The 20,286-nt window shown below is 41.2% G+C and overlaps 2 protein-coding genes across 2 annotated transcripts; both read right to left on the bottom strand.

The window, feature by feature from the left end:
• Positions 1-306: 306 nt before the first annotated feature.
• Positions 307-3,011, bottom strand: polr2f (RNA polymerase II, I and III subunit F). The gene is made up of 5 exons (XM_012879672.3): positions 2,856-3,011; positions 2,662-2,728; positions 2,406-2,536; positions 831-902; positions 307-719 (listed from the first exon to the last, which is right to left on the bottom strand). Exons 1-5 carry the CDS (start codon positions 2,873-2,875, stop codon positions 629-631), a joined length of 381 nt encoding a protein of 126 aa, XP_012735126.2. The 5' UTR covers positions 2,876-3,011; the 3' UTR covers positions 307-628.
• A 723-nt stretch (positions 3,012-3,734) lies between these two features.
• On the bottom strand, positions 3,735-19,657 carry LOC105938055 (MICAL-like protein 1). Its single transcript, XM_012879669.3, has 15 exons — positions 19,270-19,657; positions 17,657-17,705; positions 17,404-17,545; positions 15,158-15,228; positions 14,932-15,074; positions 12,462-13,027; positions 12,254-12,290; positions 9,001-9,649; positions 7,617-7,739; positions 7,319-7,445; positions 7,127-7,214; positions 4,934-5,007; positions 4,713-4,821; positions 4,589-4,626; positions 3,735-4,498 (listed from the first exon to the last, which is right to left on the bottom strand). Exons 1-15 carry the CDS (start codon positions 19,410-19,412, stop codon positions 4,374-4,376), a joined length of 2,484 nt encoding a protein of 827 aa, XP_012735123.3. The 5' UTR covers positions 19,413-19,657; the 3' UTR covers positions 3,735-4,373.
• Between the last annotated feature and the right edge of the window lie 629 nt (positions 19,658-20,286).

Here is a 20,286-nt window from a genome sequence, read left to right as displayed (position 1 = left end):
TGAAAAGTGATGTTCTCCACTCGATCTCATTCACCATCCAGTTCATAACCCTCCACTGTTTTGGGATGGATCTGTCACACTAAATAAAATACATTGAAGTTTGTGGTTGCAATAGAACAGAATGAGTTCAAGGGGTGTGGATACTTTTTGCCTGGTACCGTGCAAAAACACAGAGGTAAAGGTGTCTCTGCCTACTTTCATATTTGTATAGTCAAATCATAGACAAATAACTGATGTTTCACACGTAAATTCAAATCCACGTCAAACCTGTCTTGACACATCATGGTGTAATTAAAATAAAATGAGAAAGCTTATAGCAAAGACTTTATTTTAACAATAAAAAAATTATTTTACACAAATATTTTCTTTGGAAAAACAACTAATCGAATCTCACAACATGGGACTACCTTCTGAATAAAAAAAAAAAAACAGGGAAGAAAAAAAGTGTGTGACTAAAGTTATGTCTCCCCTTTGTGGCGATTCCTTGCATTACAGCTGTTAAAACAGTGAGAATAAATTAATACTTCTGATAGTGTCCCATTAAATCTGTTAACAGCCATGTGACGAACTGCAACGTAGAGGCTTTTGAAACACAGAGAGACCTAAGAGACGACGCTGGATAAGATGTCTAATCAGTAACGATGAGCTCGTCGCAGCCCCAGTCTTCGTAGCTGCCATCAGGAAGGTACCTGCGGATGATGATGGGGATCTTTCTGCTTCTGTTGGAACAAAGAAAAACAAATAGAGTGTAAAATAAAAACTTGGTTCCCAGATGTGGACAGAAAAGAGAGGATTCCAAAAAGACAAAAATGACTGAACTCATGACCTACTTAAGTTCCTTCATAGCGATCTGCAAAGGGTCCGTTTCTCCTTCCAACTCCACCATGACTGGAGCACACATGCTGTTGAAACGAGACGTCAAAATAAACATTTATTATGAGAATTCGCTGGATCAGAAGTCCAAGATCCTGTAAAGGCTGTGAATGTTAAGGTGAATATAAAAAGGACAAAGAACATAGCGTACTTCTCAATATGCGTGATGGAGCAGGATAGTTTCCCTTCTGTTTTTAAGCACGCACAAAAGTTCAAGGAGACTTCATGGTTTAATATGGTGGCTGCAAATATGGGTCCTGGGTGCAGGGGAACCGACCGGTCCACGTCTGTGCACTCAGCCTACTGTTCATTAGCTAATTAAATTAGTTCTGGCACCCACACCGGGCTCTTAGCAGATATTTCTGCTGCGTTCTGCCACAGCTGTGGCTGCTACCAGGAAAATCCCACCATGCAGCTGCAATCCAGAATCTCCATGCTAACAAATACAATTCCATGATAAGGCCCCTTCAACATGGGCTTCCAGTGGACTAGGGCTCCATCCGAACACACTTAATAATAGCTCCAAGCTCTTGTTCCTTGACCTTCCATGGGGTCAACAGTAAGAACTCCATCGTAGGAATGAAAGGGGCTTTGGACTGCTGTGCCAAATTCAGACAGCCTTTAACTCCGACGTCATTATGTGACGAAAACACACATGGATGATGTAAGTCACTTCGGGCCCTAGAACCTTCTGAAAATGAACTACGATCTCTTCTCTCCCGACATTTTCAATGATTTCTGTGAGGGGGCTTATATGTCATGTCACTCAAAGAATTTTGGGATACCTAAAGGATTCTTAGTGCCACTAAGGGATGTTGCGGGATTCCTAGGCAAAACTAGCCATAGGAGGGACCATACAGGCTACTTTTTTTTACCTCCTTCCTTCCTTACTGACTGCATTTATCATGGCGACCGCTGAGTCCTTACTCTATAAGGGTATTGGGATAGAGCCTAGGTCTTGTAACCGGGGAGAGTGGACACACCTCCAAATTGTGCATACAAAGTTGGAGACCAAACAAAGCTGAGTTTATAATCAAATGTTTTCATGCAATTTCATGTGAATTTCTCCATTGTGAGATCAATAAAGTTCAATTATTATTATTATTATTGTGATTTTAACACATTAAAGCATCATTATTACAATATGATAAGAACCCATCAGTAAAACTTTTAATTTAATGTTTTTTAGGAAATATAATATTGGTACTATAAGCTCACTCACAGCTCATTTTAGGTGTGCTCAGATTCCCCTACTCCCCTTATCCAAGTCTCTTCAACAACCAGTTTAAAAGTATACAATTTAAATGAAGCAGGCTAGGAGGCCATTACTTTCTCACATGGGTCCAAGTTAGTTTGGATATCTTTACTCCTTTGATAAAGGACATTTGAAAACTTCTTTTACAATTTACTCGGGTTGTATTTGTTTGGTAATGCCGTTTGTCTGATGGTCTTAGACATATAAATATCACAAAAAAGCAATAACATGAGCAATCTGTAAGACAGCTCGAGTCTTCAGGTGTGGAAACACTCACGCTATCTGCAGAGCTCGGGTCCCCAGCACTCTGGCCCTCTCGTACTTGGTCATGTACGGTGTGGTGATCCTCTTCTGGTTTGCCTGCTGGCCCTCTCCTGCGGGGAGGATCTGCACATTCTCCTGATCCTCCTGCTCAGCGGAGAGTAAACAAGTTCAGGCTGCGCCACGAAAATAAAACTCAGGCAAGATCAGCCACGTTATGTGAGGCTCATCCTCCATTTAGTTTTTTTTTTTATTATTTAAATGGTACTTACGTCTTCAACGTTCTCAAGATCATCTAATCCCTCATCCTCCTCGGCGTACTCAAAATCATCGTCGAAGCTACACATTTATTAATACATGTATTAGTCAACAGGCTAACCGCCTGTTAGCATCAAAGCTAGTTGATATACATATTCGTGTAAACACGGAGCTAAGTGGTCCCCGTGAGTGCCGAGTCAGTACTTACTTGTCTTCGTTGTCAGACATGTTTTATCTGGAAATGTGTGGATATTCCTTGTAGCCGCTAAAAGAGTTACTTTATCTCAGATGCAATTTTTGGTTGTCAACATTGGCCCACATGAGCGGTTTGGGTAACTTCCGGTTGAGTGTTCCGCCGCGAGATGTTCCGTGTGTGTTAAGAAGAGGATCATTTCAGTTCCGCTCCTTCTCCTTCCTGTTTTTAAATTGTTTGCTTTGCATGGTTTCACGACTGCTGTCTTGCGGAGATAGTTACACAATCTTGACAGATTTTATGAATATTTGGCATAGTTTTACTCAACATTATTTAAAATAAATGTTTTATTTTTCTACCAAAAGACGAGGCATTCTGCATGAAGTATAATTCTTAACTATAAAAAAAATCATCCTTTTAATTTTCTGTTTTCCCCTCTGTCAAGTAAAAGCTATTGTGAATAAAGAAATTTGTCCTGCCATTGTCCTGCCAGTAGTCTGTTGGCATATTTTCCAACATGCCCTTCGTTATCTCATATAAATCCAAATATTACTGAAAAGTAATTTATGTAGGGTAATTCAATTAAAAATGTTATTTATTGATTACTGATCTACTTATTATGGGTTTTCGCTAGTAAAAATAAAAAATTCTGTTTCAGTTTTGAAACATAGAACTAATATATATGTTTAATATGGAAATGTAAAGTTATGGCCAACATAATCCTGGGAAGACTTTCAAGCTGATGGTTGTCTAGATAGAAGACATTTACATTTATCCACTCCACAAGAAGGTTAGGCCACAAAAGGTGTTATATTTAAACATTTAAATGTAAAGTTAAGAGGAAGGAAATAGTGTGGAACAAAAAGTACTCAATCATCAGGAATAACAGCAGCCTTGAGAGATAAAGGATATAATTATAACGAGGGCTTTCAGCATTAATCTTTCTCCAAATCTTATGATATATTTCAACACACCATCAAACACCAACAATGTAAAAAAATTATTTATATTTATCATTGTATATATTCCATGAAGGAATACACATGAGAAAACACTGGATCATAACATTGAACTGGGCCCAAAAAAGTCTGGTATGAAATGTGAAGCAGCAGATAAAGAGCATTTATGAAGCCAATCAAACAAAGTCAAAACATTAGTGAATCCAAATATTACTGTACTGATCATGTTTGAGGACTGAAGAAAGACACATGGAATAACACCATCAGTTCTATAAACGGGATTCAAAGGTGGGACAGATATTCTGTTTGGATCATTTGGATTCAACTGGATTTAATTGCTACACACTAAGTAATTAAAAAAAGCAAGGTGCAAAACAATGAGAAAACAATGTTCTTCAATGGGTGCAAAAAATCCTGATTAAATGGGTTAGTGACTAAGAACAAATTTGGTCTTTTACTAATAAAAGTTTGAATACATTCGGTATATTTAGCATACTGATGTTGCATGTTGTTATATCGAACTTGAGATGAGCGTCATTGGAACATGGGTTATTATTGTTGGGGGGCCGCTGTTTCAGCTCTTTTTCTCCACCGGCTCCTTGCTGCTCTCCGTTTTGTGGTTCAGCATTTTAAAGACTTTTGAAGCCTTGAGCTTTCCTTTAGACTTCTTCAGCTCTTTCAGCCCCTCCTTCTGAAAGCCTGAGGAGAATCCAGGAGAAAGATCAGTTATATATGAGCTCTCTCATAAACAGAGCGCAAAATAAATTTGAATGTAAAATTTTAACTCACCCTTGTTCCTTGTGCTTTCAATGTCTCCATCTCTTTCTCTGATGAGAAAAAAACAAACTTCATTTTAACTTTTAAACCAATGACGGAAAAAAAAACATTCTTTGTTTTTTTTTCTCCTGTTTACCTGTCCTGATCTAAGATGCTAATGATCTGGTTCCTCTGTTCAATGATGGTCACCAGCTCAGCCATCAGCCGCTCCTCTCGGCCTCGGTCCTCCTCACTCCAGTCTTTCTCTGATTAAAAAAAAGAGAAATTTTACAAATTGAACAGAGACCCACAAATTGATCGTTTGATTGTTTACAATTTTAAGATGTCCAATAATGTCCAGAAAGGACACAAACCTACCAGGTTTATTGAGAAGACATCTGAGATCGTACTCCACGTCTGCTTGTCTGTCCTCTAACATTTGCTGTTTCGTTCTAGGGGGGAAAAAATAGACATTTTTAAATCAACATAATTTGGCCTCTTGAAAAATAATGTCATACACGGCATAGAGTGTCTTATAAAGATATTTATACCACATTCATTTTTTTTTTTACATTACAGCTTTGAACCCCAGTGTTTTTTGGGAGGGAATTTCATGTAATAGACCAACATAAAGTAGTGCAGCAGTTGTGGAGTGGAAGGAAAACAATACATCACTCCCAACATCTTTTCCAATAATAATCTAAAAAGGATTTGCATTCAATCCACCTGGTAAAATATATTTAGCAGAAAAAGTAAGGAAGTTTGTTTTGGGGGATTATTTCTTTATGTAACAATGTTTCTTTGGCAATAAATGTGTCTTCAAGCCGCATTGCTTGCAAGCGTTCACCCAGAATGGTCAGGAAAGTTGACATCTTGGAGGACAGAATATGGTCCCTTACAGTGAAGCTAAGGGATGGCCACTGGTGGCAGAATCTCATCTTCTCTATTCTCTCTGCACTAAGATTGCCTCCAGCGGTGACAAACCTGTTTTCCAGTCAGGGAGATGCCGCCGCACACCATCACTTTTCGGTGAAAACTATCTGGTAAGGGCAGAAAGGGTTTGCTCTACTGCTCAGCCCACAAATGCAATTTCCTTACAAATGTGACGCCATTTAATGGGATAAAAAGCAGGCTTTCTAATGCGATAAGGTTTATTGCAAAGAGCGACAGCAACAGCATAAAAAAATCAACCAAACCCAAATTTCCTTAGTTTTTGTGCAAGGTTTAGTTCCAGCTTAGTCAGACAGGATGGAGAGCATCTGTTACTGTTAGTTTTACACCAGGGGTGTCCTTTAGAGAGCCACCAATTCTAACCATCTTCCATATCACTGCTGAAGAAAAGCCTTAATGGTGCCACCATCTTCCCCAGCGTGTCAGTTTAAGCGGACGCCCATCTCCTGGTAGGTTTTCAGTCCTGTCATACTGCAGCATTTTTGGATGATGGATTGAACAGAGCTCTGTGAGAAGTCTATGGTTTGGGATATTGTTTTATAATCTACCTCTCCTGCTTTTAACTTCTCTACAGCTCTGACCTGTCTGCAGTGTTACTTGATCTTTATGATAGTGTTTGTTCACTAATGCTCCCTGAAAGATTTCTAAGCCCTCCACAGAACAACCAAATGTATACAGAGAATAAAACGCACACAGGTGGACTCCATCTATTAATCGGCCAACTTCTGGAGGCTATAGGTTGCACCAGATTTTATTGAGGGGTATTAGAGTAAAGGGGGAAGACAGGGAACCATATCTCATTTTAGTTTTTGGGAGTAAAAATGTTAAACCCCTATATTATTTCTCTAGCAATTCAGTTCTGCACAACTTTGTGTTGGTCTATCACAGAAGGGCCTATATATCATACAAAACCAACTTTTTTTTTTTTAGCTTTTAACAATGTTATGATGCTGTCCCTTCATCACAATCATGTCCAAAGTGGTGATTTTCTTGATTCATGCAGGTCTGAGTAATCCTTGTGACCTTCAGCAGCCCCTCACTGTCCTGAATGACGAGTGGCCCTGAGCGCTCTACGTAGAGCCGTAATTCCCCCCCCCCCCCCCACCCCAGGAAGTACCTACCTTGACCACGCCGCCCCTGCCCAGCAAGCAACACGCCCAATGAGCGGTGTTGTGAGGCAGAGCACGATCATTTCTGCTCAAAGTTGAGACCAAGTGGGTCTTTTAGCACCTAATCTGCACAGCGACAGCAATTGCTGCTTTTTTAGCTATAGATATGTGGCAAATATGTGTTTTTAGCTACAAGAGGTCTCAGATTTTGTTCATCCTTCCTAAAGAAGAGCCTAATCATCAGAAGTGGTTGGCTGTTAGTTTTTGGGAGTGCTCTAGCCTGTGTTTGTCTGTGACCATCACATCACGGATGGCTGCTAGGTGAACCTCGGCCTGTGCCAAAGTGGATTGTCTGGCAGATTAATTCTTAAAACTGGTTTCCTACAAGAAAACCGCCCGATGGAGACGCCGGGAGTAAATCAAACCGCTTGCTAAATTGTAACAGTGATGTCCAGTTAGGGTTGCATGCTGCAACGTCCATAATGTATAATGTATAGTCTAGTCTACTTACAGATAGAACAGCTCTTTATTTTTGCACAGCAGAGCATGTTGCTCGCGGATAAGAGTGAACCACTCCGTCAGCATCTGTTCTTCTTTACCTAAAAAACAAACAGATCCATTTGCTATAAACTATGAATCAGTGCAGAGCCCAAGGAAAACTGACTTCATCCAGAAATTCACTGGCCAGGAGAGCGAGGTGTACCCGTCTTGGAGTCTCGAATACTCCTCTCCAGTTCCACTCCTCGTTTTTCCAGGACTTCCAGACGTCCATCCAAGTCCCTCATCTGCACGTGCAGATCCTCTGTGGAAGCGCCCTGGTCTGTCCGCACCTGTTGTTCATACGGGCGCACGGTTGAGAGCGTTTTCAGCAGTGGAGCAAGCTCAGAACATTAAACTCAATTTTGCTGTTTCAAAACCGCTCACATATATTGTGAATGCAAAGAAGTCATAGCCACGGAACTAAAAGAATGAGAGGTTTATCTGAAATTCAGCCACTGCACCTGCCTCCTGATGAGAGGGAAACCATGTCCGGGAGCAGGCCCCCGAGTGGACGACAGGTTCTGGACCGTCTGTGACCTGGACATTTCCGGTTGTTGAGCGAAATGATTTTTTGTGCAAGTAGACTAAAAATAGAAATGAATACAACATGTAAAATCTGAACGAGCGTGCATCAACAAGCAAATTTCTAACTTAAATCTTGAACTAAGCACCAGAAGAAGAATAAATAATACATCGCTTTGTTTCATGGAAATGATAAATGGACACTTATTTAGCATGCGTCACAAGACCTGCCATCTCATTATCCGCTGGGTTTGATGCTCAATTGGCAAAGTTTAGTCCTACACCTATTTTTACAAATGATTTAGGATGGTGACTAACTGCAGCCTTAGCACATGTAAATTAATAATTTCCACCATATGATTCATGTAATGTAAGCTTTTGTTCACGCTGTCAGATGTTAAAAAGACTAAACTTTGTTAGTTATATTTTCTGATTGCAAATTAATCAGAGAGAGATAGTTTTTTAATTACTGTCTTCAAAGTCAGAAGTTTACATACGCTCAGCTTACTAGACCTTATAACAATTTGGGAAAGCTTCTGATTATTTGGATCAAACTGAAAGAGCATTCATAAATCTATTTATGGTAATTCTGGTAAGACAGAGCCTTTAAACACAGTGAAATAAGTCCCATACTGACATAGACTGAAAGGACACTCAGAGAGGAAGAAGCCATTACTCCAAAAGCAACATAAAAAGACAAATTACAGTTTGCAAACGCACACATGGACAGATACCTTTGTTTTAGGAGACATGTTCTATGGCTGGGGTGTCAAACTCATTTCTATATTGGGCCACTTTGGCATCATGAAGTCATTAAAAGGGCCGGTTTCACATGTATAGGTGATACTTTTTATATCAGAATTTCATTTCATTTCACATAGAAATATATAAAAAGCTCAGAAGCATAAAAGTTAACACCCTTAGGCCCAATTTATAGTTTATCTGCAAAAAAAGTTGATGTTGGGGTGAGTTGCACTTTAAACTCATCACTCTGCATCATTTTTTCTCTTTTTGGACATTTCTGGGTTGTTTTAAGTGTTGTGGGAAAACTGACATCTAGTGACAGGATACTGTTACTACACAGTTAAAAAATCCACATTCGCTATAGGAGGCACAGTTTTAGTACTTTAAAAGGAGGCATGATATGCCTTTTTTGTCTCTTGAGTGCCGGATATACTGCCTTGACGGGCCGTATTCGGTCCGCGGGCCCTGAGTTTGACACATGGGTTCTATGGTCTGATGGAACTAAAATTTTTGGACATAAAGACCATCAATACATTTGATGGTCTTGATATAATTTTCTTTATTAGTCACATCCCGTACCTTATTTTCAGACGACGAGACGGATAGACTGGCCTCGTGTAACTCTGAAAGCACAGAGCTGGTTTCAGAGCGCTCCGATGGGATAGCTGGCACCGACAGACTTCTGGGTAAAATGGAGCTCTGTGCTGAGGAGAACCTCGGTTCTGCTGCCGCTGCTTCTGTTGCATCTGATGAGCCAGTCTGACTACCATCCGTAGGTTCTCCGCCACTTCCTCCTGAGTTACTGTCAGGAGTCCCTCCCATAGCAGGGTCCACTTCTCCACCATCATCTTCCTTTTTGACATGTCCCCTGGGACTCTGTCCATCCTGTCTTTCACCTGTATTCTGTTCGGACTCTCTGGCTGTTTTTTCTTCATCAACATCAACACGAGCGATGTCACTCTTCTCCGGAATAACAGCAGGCTCAGAAGGCCTCGTCTGATTGGGTGACTCGTGTTCAGGAGCTTCCTGCAGAACTTCATCAGCCTCCTCCTTTTCGTCGAATGGATTAGGAGGAGAAAATCTGGGTTTGTTCCATGGTGTCGGTGGATTAGAGACGGATTTGGACCGAGGTAGAGGTATTGGAGGTGGAACAGGAGGCAGCAGAGTCCAGGGTCCAGGATGCACGATGGTCATCCAAGGATGGTTGCTTCTCACTTTAGGGCTTGAGCTGGAGAGAGAAAACAGGTGACGTGACACCACTTAAGCGTTTCCTGTTTGAACCATGAACTCATACTCACAATAATCATTTCACTTTCTTGTTAAAGTCTATGCCTTATTGATCTTTTAAGCTGTTTACATGCAAGTCATTTAAAACGCCATTGGACTCTTTTAGATGAAACAAAACAAGAAATCTAGCAGGAAAACGCTTTGCATCATGAGGAATTTCCTTTTCAGGCAAATAGCTCAGGAATCTCAGCTAGATTCAAAGCTGAACGTCCACCCCGTCAAAACTCTGAAAGTGAAACAGCGTCCAATCAGCAGAATGGTTATAAGTTCAAAATACAAAGAACGGGTTAAAATCTCACAACCGTGAAACTGTCCAGCTTCACACAGGAAGAGCTCTTGCTAGCTGTCTCTCTTCACTCCTTTTTATCTCCAACACAGCCTAAGATGGTTAATGGTTTGCACTTGTATAGCGCTTTAACTAGTCCAACGACCCCAAAGTGCTTTACACTACAGTCATTCACCCATTCACACCCTGACGGTGGTGAGCTATGTTAGTAGCTACAGCTGCCCTGGGGCAGACTGACAGAAGTGAGGCTGCAATACATCACCACCGCCGGGCCCTCTGACCACCTGCGCCACTGTCAGTCAGACCATAACCAAAAAGTTACGTTCTGATTGGTAGAAACGTTGCTGGCTGACCTGGAGTAAATGTAAGTGCAAATCCTTTTGGAAAAATTTTGAACCAAACTCTCAGAACAGCGTTGGTTTTTTAAAGAAGCTGGACCTGACTGAGTCAGCCAGGACTGAGCACCCTGCCTGCGCTTTGGCTGCAATACATCTTCATTCTGCATTTTACTTTATGTTTATTTTTGAGTACGTTTGATGTGATTGTTTTTCATTAACCACAGGCATTTTATTGGCTCTGACCTTTTGGCGTTGGCAACCTTCTTGCAAATCCAAACGTTCTTCAGACATCTAAACATCTAAATGAAAGAGATGGTCGGTGTTGTCCTACCTTAAAGGGACCCTTAGGGCTGTCCTCTGAGTCCAGATGTGTCTCAAAAAAGATATTTTTTCCATCTCCTTAGCAGATAATTGTGGATTCTGTGCTTTGCAATATTGCAACTTTATTTTACTTCTCCCATTTCTCCATTCTAAACCCATGAAAATAGCCTTCATCCTGACATCTGACAGTAAACCAAATTGTTTTATTAAGTATTAGGAATTCAGTCAGCTTACTTCCTTTTGGGAAAAAGCCTTTCTCAGAGTTTGAACAAAACATTCCATCAGCTTCCAGATAACAAAGTGTGTAGATTAGAAATTGAATTATTTGTCTTCATTTATTTAGTTAGCTTCAGTAGCGAGTAGATACTGATTACTATTAGAAGTGATTTGATAATGGACTGTTAATTACCCATGTTGACTCTTTCAATAAATTCTGTTCTTATGAGTCCCGTTATTAAATAAAAGGAAACCTTTTAAAATAATACTTCAGATGATTGTTCATTTCATTGTTAGGTCATGTGACAGATTTGCTTTTGATATTTAAGAAGTCTGGATGGTTTATCAATGTTAAAGTAATTTAAAGTACTCGACAGCTGGCCTTCACTGTTCAGAGTGAAGGCCAGCATCATTAAAACAAACAATATGCCTAGTATTCTCTTTAAAAAAAAATTTTTACTTCCACTTTTAAGACTTCTATGGTTAAAACCCATTTTGAAGAGTAGAAACCTCTATGTCTCCACACTTAATAGTTTTAGAGCAATCTTAGTCTAGTCATTTTACAAACACAGTTTAGATAAACTTGCTATAAATATGTTAAATTATGTTTAAAATTTTCTGAAACATACCTCTCTGGCTCTAGGTGAATTTCTGTCCTTAATGTTCCTATTCCCACTTTATTTGATGTAATTTATGTTATTTTTATCTTTCTATCAACATTTCATTTGGTTATTGTGCTGCACATTAAAAATCTAAATTATGTTCAACATTATTCATCTTTTTTAATTTAGATGCAATTGCTGTTTCATGTTTTCAAAAATGAAAATCGGTTACAATGACCTGAATCTTTGGTACTATGTTTTTAGAGTTTCCATCTGTTTCTTTCTTTGTGGAAATACTAATCATGTCGTGTTTATTGTTTGCATGCCTGTGACACTTTTTAACCCCCGCGAAGCAGTTTATGCTGCATCTAACTGAACGAAGAGTGGCCATGTGATGAAATGAAATCTGACAGACTGCAACCAGATGGCTATTTAACGAAAATAATTGGTCACCAAATGTTTCAAACATTACATCCAAACTAATGCATACGAAACACTAGACCATGAAGTTTTGGATTGTTCTTTGTGCCATCGTTATTTTAGACCGCTACACTGTGGAATGCTCTGGCCTGTTTGGACAAAACACTTTGCTGAGATAACTCCCGTCATGTAACTCCGATGCTGTCGCATTCGTCTTTCAAAGACTCGTTTACCTATTCTGGCTGTTTTCAAGATTAGATCGTCCACCTACCATACTTGTGGGGACTGAAATCAGCAGCTCAGGAATGTGATTCATATCATTGTATTTGTGCGACCAAAATAAACTGTTTCAGTACACTTACATGTGAGAAGGATGAGGTGAAGGTTCACTCGGGGCTTCTGATATCCGGGCACAAAAAAAAAAAAAAAAGGTGAGAAAACCAAAAGCATTAATGCTGCTAATTTTAGATGCTTTGTGCCGACATGTGCCAGACAAAGATGGAGGCTGAAGAGGCACGCCGTCTTTCAGAGAGCAGCGAGCCGCTACAGTATACTAACAGTATTGTTTACCTGCGGCGGGGGAACCGCTCATTGTTTGAGCGGTTCTGGACCTGGGTGCAGGAACAGGAACCACATAGGAGTCCCCGCTTCTCCTGGGAGCTGGGACAGGATATGCACTTCCCCCCGTCTCTTGTTTGGAGCTTAAGGAGAGCTCAGAGGTCTTCGATGCTGTCTTTTGTCCCTTGCCGTTTACCGCAGCGACTTCAGGCCTGTTTCTGTCTTCTGCCCTGACAGTCGGCTCCAAGTCGCAGGGCTTCGGAGGACGAGGATCTTCAACAGGGACGCTTTCTCTGTTGTTCCCCCTTGGCCTCTCTGTCTCCTCTGTTTGCTGTGTTTTGGAAACGAGTCCTGCTCTCTGAGTGTAACGGGGCACGCTGCAGATAGCCAATCCACTCAGAGAGTAGAAACCTGTCTGCATGGGGCGCTCAGGCTGATTCTCAGCACATCTCAAACGCTGGATGCCGTCAGCACCAGCAGCTTTTCTGTCTGCTGCATGATGAGAGCAGATGAGGGATGTCGTGTCGCTTCCTTGAGTGTAAGAACCCGGTAGGAGGACACAGCGGCACACTGTGCACCTGAAAGACAAGCGGCAGAAGAAAATGTGCTGCAATAAACAAACTCTAACATTAAATGGTCGTGGACTTTACAATTTAAATGTATTGCAGGTAGTGAATCACGCGCATCTTTTGCAAGTATTCATTTTTAATAACTGCAATGCCTTGCAATAGAGGCATGCAACTTGAACTTTTAATTGTATTTTAAAGTTACGCCAACAACATACCTCATTTTATTGGGATTTTATTAAATAGACCAACACAAAGAAGCACGTAATTCTGAAGTGATAGGAAAGGAACATGATCTTTACAAATAATCTTTACAAAAAATGACTCCTGCCTTCAAAAGTCACCTTATCAGTAAATTGATTATTAGAGCGCACTCCACAAATTTGACCTACGTAGAGGAAAGGCAAGGAGAAAGGCATTTCTGAAAAAAGACATTAAGAGTTGGGCTTGCAGTTCAAGTCGTGAGTTGGGCAGAGCAACATGTAGAAGAATGTGTTCTGGTCAGAACAGCAAACAGGTTTAAATCGGAGGCAACCGGACTTTGGCTCAGTTCTTTCTGAAAACGTTTTGACACCTATCCAGGAGTCTTTGTCAATTCTGGCGGCTCGCACTTGAGCAACCTGCAGATGGTGCGCTGCTGTTGCACGGTTGGTGCAGGTCAGCTCAGTGCGAGTGATCAGAATTGACAAAGACTCCTGCATAGATGTCGAAACGTTTTCAGAAAGAACTGAGCCAAAGTCCGGTCTAAGCCTGTTTGCTGTTGCGATAACCCGGATAACTGAGAATTTGCACAGGCGTTGTCGTTTTAGCGGTCAAAACATTAAATCTCTTGGCCTACATTCAAAAACGCTGATGTGTTGTAAAAAAACTGATTTGCACACCACCCTAAATGCACGATTTCCACCGTGAAACATGACGATGGAAGCATGATGCTGTGGGGATGCGTCTCTTCATGTAGGACAGGGAAGCTGGTCTGAGCTAAATGGAAAGAGCTAAATACAGGAAGTAAACCTGTCAGAAATAGCAAAAGAATTGAGACTGTGGCAGAGGTTCATACTTCAGCAGAGACATACAGCCAGAGCTAGATGAAATGGTTTTAGAGGAAAACGTTACCATGTCTTAGAATGGCCTAATCAAAGTCCAGAACTAAAAATTAATGTTGGCATGCGCTCTCTATCCTGTCTGACTGAGCTTGAGCTATTTAGCTATAAATATTAAAATGTTAGTCTTGACATGTTTATTTTTGTAAAACAAGTGCCATCAAGCGCCACTGTGCAGCAATGGGCTGCACAGTGGCGCAGTGGGTAGCGCTGTTGCCTTGCAGCAAGAAGGTCCTGGGTTCGAGTACACCCCTGGGTCTTTCTGCATGGAGTTTGCATGTTCTCCCTGTGCATGCGTGGGTTCTCTCCAGGTACTCCGGCTTCCTCCCACAGTCCAAAAACATGACTGTTAGGTTAATTGGCTTCTCCAAATTGTCCTTAGGTGTGAATGGTTGTTTGTCCTGTTTGTCTCTCTGTGTTGCCCTGCGACAGACTGGCGACCTGTCCAGGTTGTACCCCGCCTCTCGCCCATTGACAGCTGGAGATAGGCACCAGCAACCCCCGCGACCCCATGAGGGATTAAGCGGTATGGAAAATGGATGGATGGATGGATGGAAGTGCCATCAATATTTTTTATTTCACTTCATAGTTATTCATAACTTGTGTTTCTCTTTACTTAAAATCCCAAAGAAGAACATAGCAGTTTGCTGTTGTAACATGGCAAAATCAAAAAATGTTCAAGAGACACGAGTAATTTTGCAAGGCATCGTCAAATCCCTGTCAGACACAGACGTTGAATAGCACCAGGGGTCATTGAGACACGTTAGAAAAGGGGGTTTGAAGCAGCCGAAGCCAGTAAAGATAAGCACCTCTCACCTGAAACAGCTGCGGTGGTAAACCTTCCCATCGATCAGATGTCTCTGGATGAGGTGAACTGGCTTAAAACATAAATGACACACGGCCCTGGTCCTTGAGTTGGCGTAGCCGTCTTCCGCGCTGGTTTCTGGATCAGTCAGGCTCTGAAAGCAGAAAAGAAACCAGCCAGTCAGACGGTGAACGCAGCGGCAGACGCTGCACGGTGACGGAGAGCGGGAGACGCTACCTTTTGGCTTTTCAGCGTTTTCTGAACCTTTGTGATGTTTAACACATGTGATGACCGCGGTCTGGAGGGACCTGTTGCAAAGTCGACAGCGGACAGTTTGGGAAATTAAACCAGAGGTGTGTTGGAAGTTTTCAGTCACATGATAAATGCACAATAAATAGAAAATACCAATAAAAAGCCCCGACAGAGAAGAAACTGTCTAAAACTTATTCTGGGCCACTTTGTAGACTGTTGCCTTATAATCAACACTTTTCGAAACACAGGTTTTAAAGATTTCACAGTCCATATGCTAACAGCTTGGTTAGCGCTGCTATTGGTTGAGAACACAGCATCCCGCAGCATCTCTGGGGTCCTGAGCCAGCTCTCTGCTTGATTTTCTTTCCTATTTCTCACTGTAAAGACATTACGTTCAAACACTGTTGGTGAGCCGCGGTTAGTTGTTCTGGGCCTGCTAAATGTTCCTTTGCCTTAAACTCGTCCACCTTCCTGCCTTTTTTAAAGCGCATACTGAATATTATGCTGTCGTGATCAGGTACATGAAGAAGACTGAAGAGGAGCGAAAAAGGCTCCCTAGGTCCAAATGGAAACTTTGAAAGATCTTCTAAAAATCTGATAAACTATTTATCAATATCACATTTTAAAACGCTTTAAAAATCAGAAGGGAAAAGTTTCTAAGTTAAGAAATATTAGTAAACAAAAACCCACTTGTGTCAGTGAATTCGAACAGTAGTAGCATAAATTTAAAATACATGTAACTGAAGAATTTTTTTTTACAAATGTAACCTTTACGTTTAAGTTGACGAGAGTTTCTAGGAACTTATAAATGGTAACCTATAACTTTTTGTCTTTTCTCTGGGGTACGATAGGGCGTGACACAGAAGCCTGTTCCTCTCAGCCACTGGCTACAAGGCTGGACCCTAAACACCAAACACACGGGGGCAGGACGGAGAGGGAGACGACAAATCTCTAAAGCTCGCTGTTAGAGTGACGTTCTGGGGATACCAAGTCTCCATAATAACCATTAGAAGCTAACTTTGTGCCATTTGAGTGCTTGTCTTCAGTTTAGACCTAAGACTGAGCTTTTCGGTCACAAACACTCCAGGTGTGTGGGTCACTCTAAAAGTACAGTTACTGATCTATGATGCTGTGGGCCTGGGTTGTGTGCTGGAGCGCACAGTATCAGAAACTCTTTGAAAAAGCAGGAGGTTTCAAATATGACATTCAGTGGCCTCTGAAAATAATTGAAAAAAAATTATCTATAAAGATAAATCAGAAAATGGCCAAGTTAAAACAGAAAGGGTTCCCCAGGCGTAAAATCAACCTTGGTCTGGGCCAATGACTTAAATCCTGCAGGAAACCTGTGGGGGTACGTTATAGGGGAGAGAGCATACTGAATGCAGAGGATTTGCTGCTGTAAGAAAACATTTATTTTTAGGGTTTTAGACATTTAGACTAAGATATCTCTGCGGTAATGAATTATTCAATGGTTTCACTAATTTATCTTTAGGTGACGAATACGGTTATTGCTCTTTAATAGCAAACGGTTTTGACCCCAGTCCAACAGAAGTGTTAATACATGGATATGTAGAATATATCATATATCAAGATCTGTGGAAACCTAGAGCTGGAATTGTTGCAGGTACTCCAGCACAAGGTCAGACCAGATGCTGGAGCAAAGGTTTGCCTTTCTTTTCCACCCTGAGAAATGTGACATTTACCTATACCTTGATAAATATACGAAAGACCAGGATTGTCGCAGTCTTCCGTTTACCATCTCTCAGGTCAAAGGATCACACAAACTTTTGAACATGGCTGTTTTATAGCAACTGCACCTCAAAACGTGCTTTTAAACCACAGAGTAGCAGTCTGCTTAATGTTTTACTGCAACGATCAAAGAAAAACACATACCTGTACTCTATATTAATCCTTTTTGAACAAATTTTTACAGGTTTTCCTGATTTTGTCTTATTTATTTATTTATTTATTTACTTAATTTTATTTAATTACTTTTTTCTATTTATTTCTTTTTTCCTGTCTTTCACTGTGTGGGTTTTTGTTGTTGTCGTTTTAGCGGTTTGCTTGTTCACCTTGTTCTGTGTAGTATAAGAAGCTTTTTATGCTTTTGTACAAAGCTTTTCCTGTATAAGTCGAGAAAGTGATAAAGACACGTTTAAAAAAAGAAAAAGAAAAACACATGCAATTTAAAATAACAAAACAGAAAAAAAAACAGGTGACTTTCAACCGACCATGACACCTTCCACTGAAGAAGTTGTAGTAGTGAGAAATGTAGGTGATGACACTCAGAAAATCAGGCACGTTGGGGGAAACCATGTCCTTTGGGTCCAGCAGAGGAGGGATTCCCAGCTTGGCGTCTGCAGTCTCGAAAGCCTACAGATCCAAGAAGATAAATTGGTTTTCACCAGCATAAGGCACGTCAAACACAACGCTGGCTGAGAAATCCTATCGGCTAACGTGCGGACAAGGATGCGCGCGACTCACCAGCTTGTTGTTTTGGTAAACATTTTCCCTGGAGAGAGAACTGAAATCTCTGGAGGAAAGCGAGAAGAAAAGAGAGATGTCAGAAACAGGTGGGGGGGGGGGTCACAAATGGTGATTTGTCACAAACATAAAGTACCAAAAAAGCAAAATTTGCAAGTGAAAGGTCACACATTAGCTAAGACTGGAAGCAGCGATGTTACAGTGCCTTAAAAAAGTATTCACACCTCAGGAACATGTTTGACGTTTCATCCAGTTGCATTAAAAACTTTTAGTGTATTTCATTGTGGTTTTATGTGATTAACCCAACATAATAGTGCAGAAAAGGGACATGGAAGGATAACCAGCCGTGATTTGAGACATGGATTGTCACTGAGACCCCTTTATACTGATACGCTTAAATAAAATAAAATGTGATGCATAATTGCCTTCAGAAATCACATAATTCGCTGGGTTAGCGAATATGAATTAATATTGCTGTTATGGCCAATTACTGACTTTTACACACACATACTTATACTGAAACACGTACACAACAACATGGAAATAAACATCGATTTTCATTATTGGCCCAGTTTTACTTATTAGACCAATTCCAATATGTTAAAAAAAAAAACAGTAGATGCTAATGTCGATACAGAGATATGCTGTATTCCTACTTCATAGAGTCCGCAAGCAACAAGCTAACTCTGGGGGAGCTGCAGAGATTCTGAGCTCTGATGAGAGCAACAGGGCTTTTCTGTTGAGTTTATTGATGTAGCGTCAATTCACAACAAACATCACGTCAAGGGCCTTTGCATGAAAAATAGGTCTGAATAATTCCCAATCACACAGAATGCACAATAAATCAAATTTATACTAATAAAACCCAATCATAGACAGATGGACTTCAATAACACATAGTTATTGTAATAGAATAGAACAATCATTATGTTGGTAGCATCATGCTGATTGCATGCTTTTCTGCAGCAGTGACAGGGACGATGTTCGGAGGATGGATGGAGCTAAATACATGCCAATCCTTAAACAAAATCGGTTTCAGTCTAAAAGGACTTGAGAGTGGGGTGTAGGTTAACCTTTCAAGCAGGATAACTATCCAAAACATACAGCTCGAGCCGCAACTGAATGGTTCAGATAAAATTAGATTCCGGTGTTAGAATGGCCTAGTCAAAGGCCAGAAGAAAATACAGTCAATAGTCTATGGCAAGACTTTGAAATTCATGTACACACATTCATCTCCATCAAATCAGAGATCTATTGAGCTATTTTGCGACAACAAAAAAAGTACAAAAGTTTTCAGGTGTATATATGCAGCTATAACCACAACAAGAGTTGTAATATATTAGGGGGTGCTGTGTATAAATACACACAGCAGAAAAGTTTAAGAGGTATGAATTCTATTGGAAGGCATAGAAAGCAAGTCAGATGAGCCCTTCAAAGTGGACCTGGAAAGGTTAAGAATGAAGAGAGGGATTAGTCCGATGGGGACAGCAGATTAGCCTTCATAGTGTGCCACTCCTGTCGGGCTCATTTCAAACGAAAGGTCCTGGGTCTCGGCAGGATAGAACCTCCAGAACAAAAAGTGCAACAAGAAGCGAAACCTTTGGTGTACTCACATCAGGTCGGGTCGGTGCTTGTGGATGATGGCACAGAACGCCAGCCCATCCCTGAACGAGCTTGACGTGTTCTTTATCTCCACACCAGGGTAAGGGGCGCATGTGGCGCGGCACCACTCCAGCAGAGCCTTCGGCGATGCCATTTCGTGCGCAACTTTCAGGTGAGGACGAGATCGGCATCGCCCTTTACGAGTCAGACATCAAACAAACAAGCAGAGGCGCTCTGGTTTGGCGCAGACAACAGGAAACGATAATCCTCTCCCCCAAACCACCAAAGCGCTCAAACCCCGCAGCTTGTGCATCGACTGAACCGAGCCGAAGACAGGAAGGAAGTTCTGACTTTACGCTCAGAAGTGCACCTTCATCACATAAAGATGTCCACGTTGTGTGTGTGTTTTTTTTTTTTTTTTTTTTTTGCGATGATTTCGGTCAGAAGCAAAGTTATAGAGCGGTTCTTCTCACTCACGGAGTCGCAGACTCGGTTTCTCCACCACACAACAACCGGAGAGTCCAGCGGGGAGGAGATCTGGTGTCCGAATATCAGCAGTGCCACGAAGTCACCCAGGAAAGCTGATAAAATCGGCGTTAATTTGAACTAAATCCAGCAGCTTACTCGCTCCTCCTCGTTGTGCTCCACAGTCCACGAAGTTCCGCCGCTAGAGGGAGACGTAGAGCTGCTGCTTTTCTATAATTAGGAAGGAGAGGTTTCCAGTTACGCGCTTATTATCAGCAGCACAGGGCACATGCTTTCTAACTCACGGCTAGAGGGTTTTCATTTCCCTTCACGAAACTAGATGTGGTAAATAGGTGGAGCCTATACTGACGTCCTTTGTTCCTCTCAATGTTTTAATCAGCCGATTCACCTGAACATTTTTTTAGGCCTCGCGAGACTGAGTGAAGAGCATCTATGAATAGCAGTTTTTAAACACAGCCACAGATTCTCTGTTGGATTAGGCAGGGACTTTGACTGGGACATTTCAACATCTTATTATACTTTGTGTTAAATCTAACCATCTC

This window comes from Fundulus heteroclitus, chromosome 16, assembly GCF_011125445.2.
Source record: "Fundulus heteroclitus isolate FHET01 chromosome 16, MU-UCD_Fhet_4.1, whole genome shotgun sequence".
Lineage (NCBI taxonomy): Eukaryota > Metazoa > Chordata > Actinopteri > Cyprinodontiformes > Fundulidae > Fundulus > Fundulus heteroclitus.
The sequence above is the reverse complement of the archived record's forward strand: the minus strand, read 5'-3'. Positions and strand labels throughout refer to the sequence as shown.

Bases quoted from the DNA above. Each gene is read 5' to 3' on its own strand.
- LOC105938055 (XM_012879669.3), bottom strand. From the start codon at position 19,412: ATGGCATCGCCGAAGGCTCTGCTGGAGTGGTGCCGCGCCACATGCGCC. The intron at 17,706-19,269 runs GTGAGTACACCA...GCTTTCCTCCAG, and splicing joins AAGCACCGACCCGACCTGAT to AGATTTCAGTTCTCTCTCCA. The intron at 12,291-12,461 runs GTAAACAATACT...CCCGGATATCAG, and splicing joins GAGCGGTTCCCCCGCCGCAG to AAGCCCCGAGTGAACCTTCA.
- polr2f (XM_012879672.3), bottom strand. From the start codon at position 2,875: ATGTCTGACAACGAAGACAA. The intron at 2,729-2,855 runs GTAAGTACTGAC...ATAAATGTGTAG, and splicing joins ATGTCTGACAACGAAGACAA to CTTCGACGATGATTTTGAGT. The intron at 2,537-2,661 runs GTAAGTACCATT...TCCGCTGAGCAG, and splicing joins ATCTTGAGAACGTTGAAGAC to GAGGATCAGGAGAATGTGCA.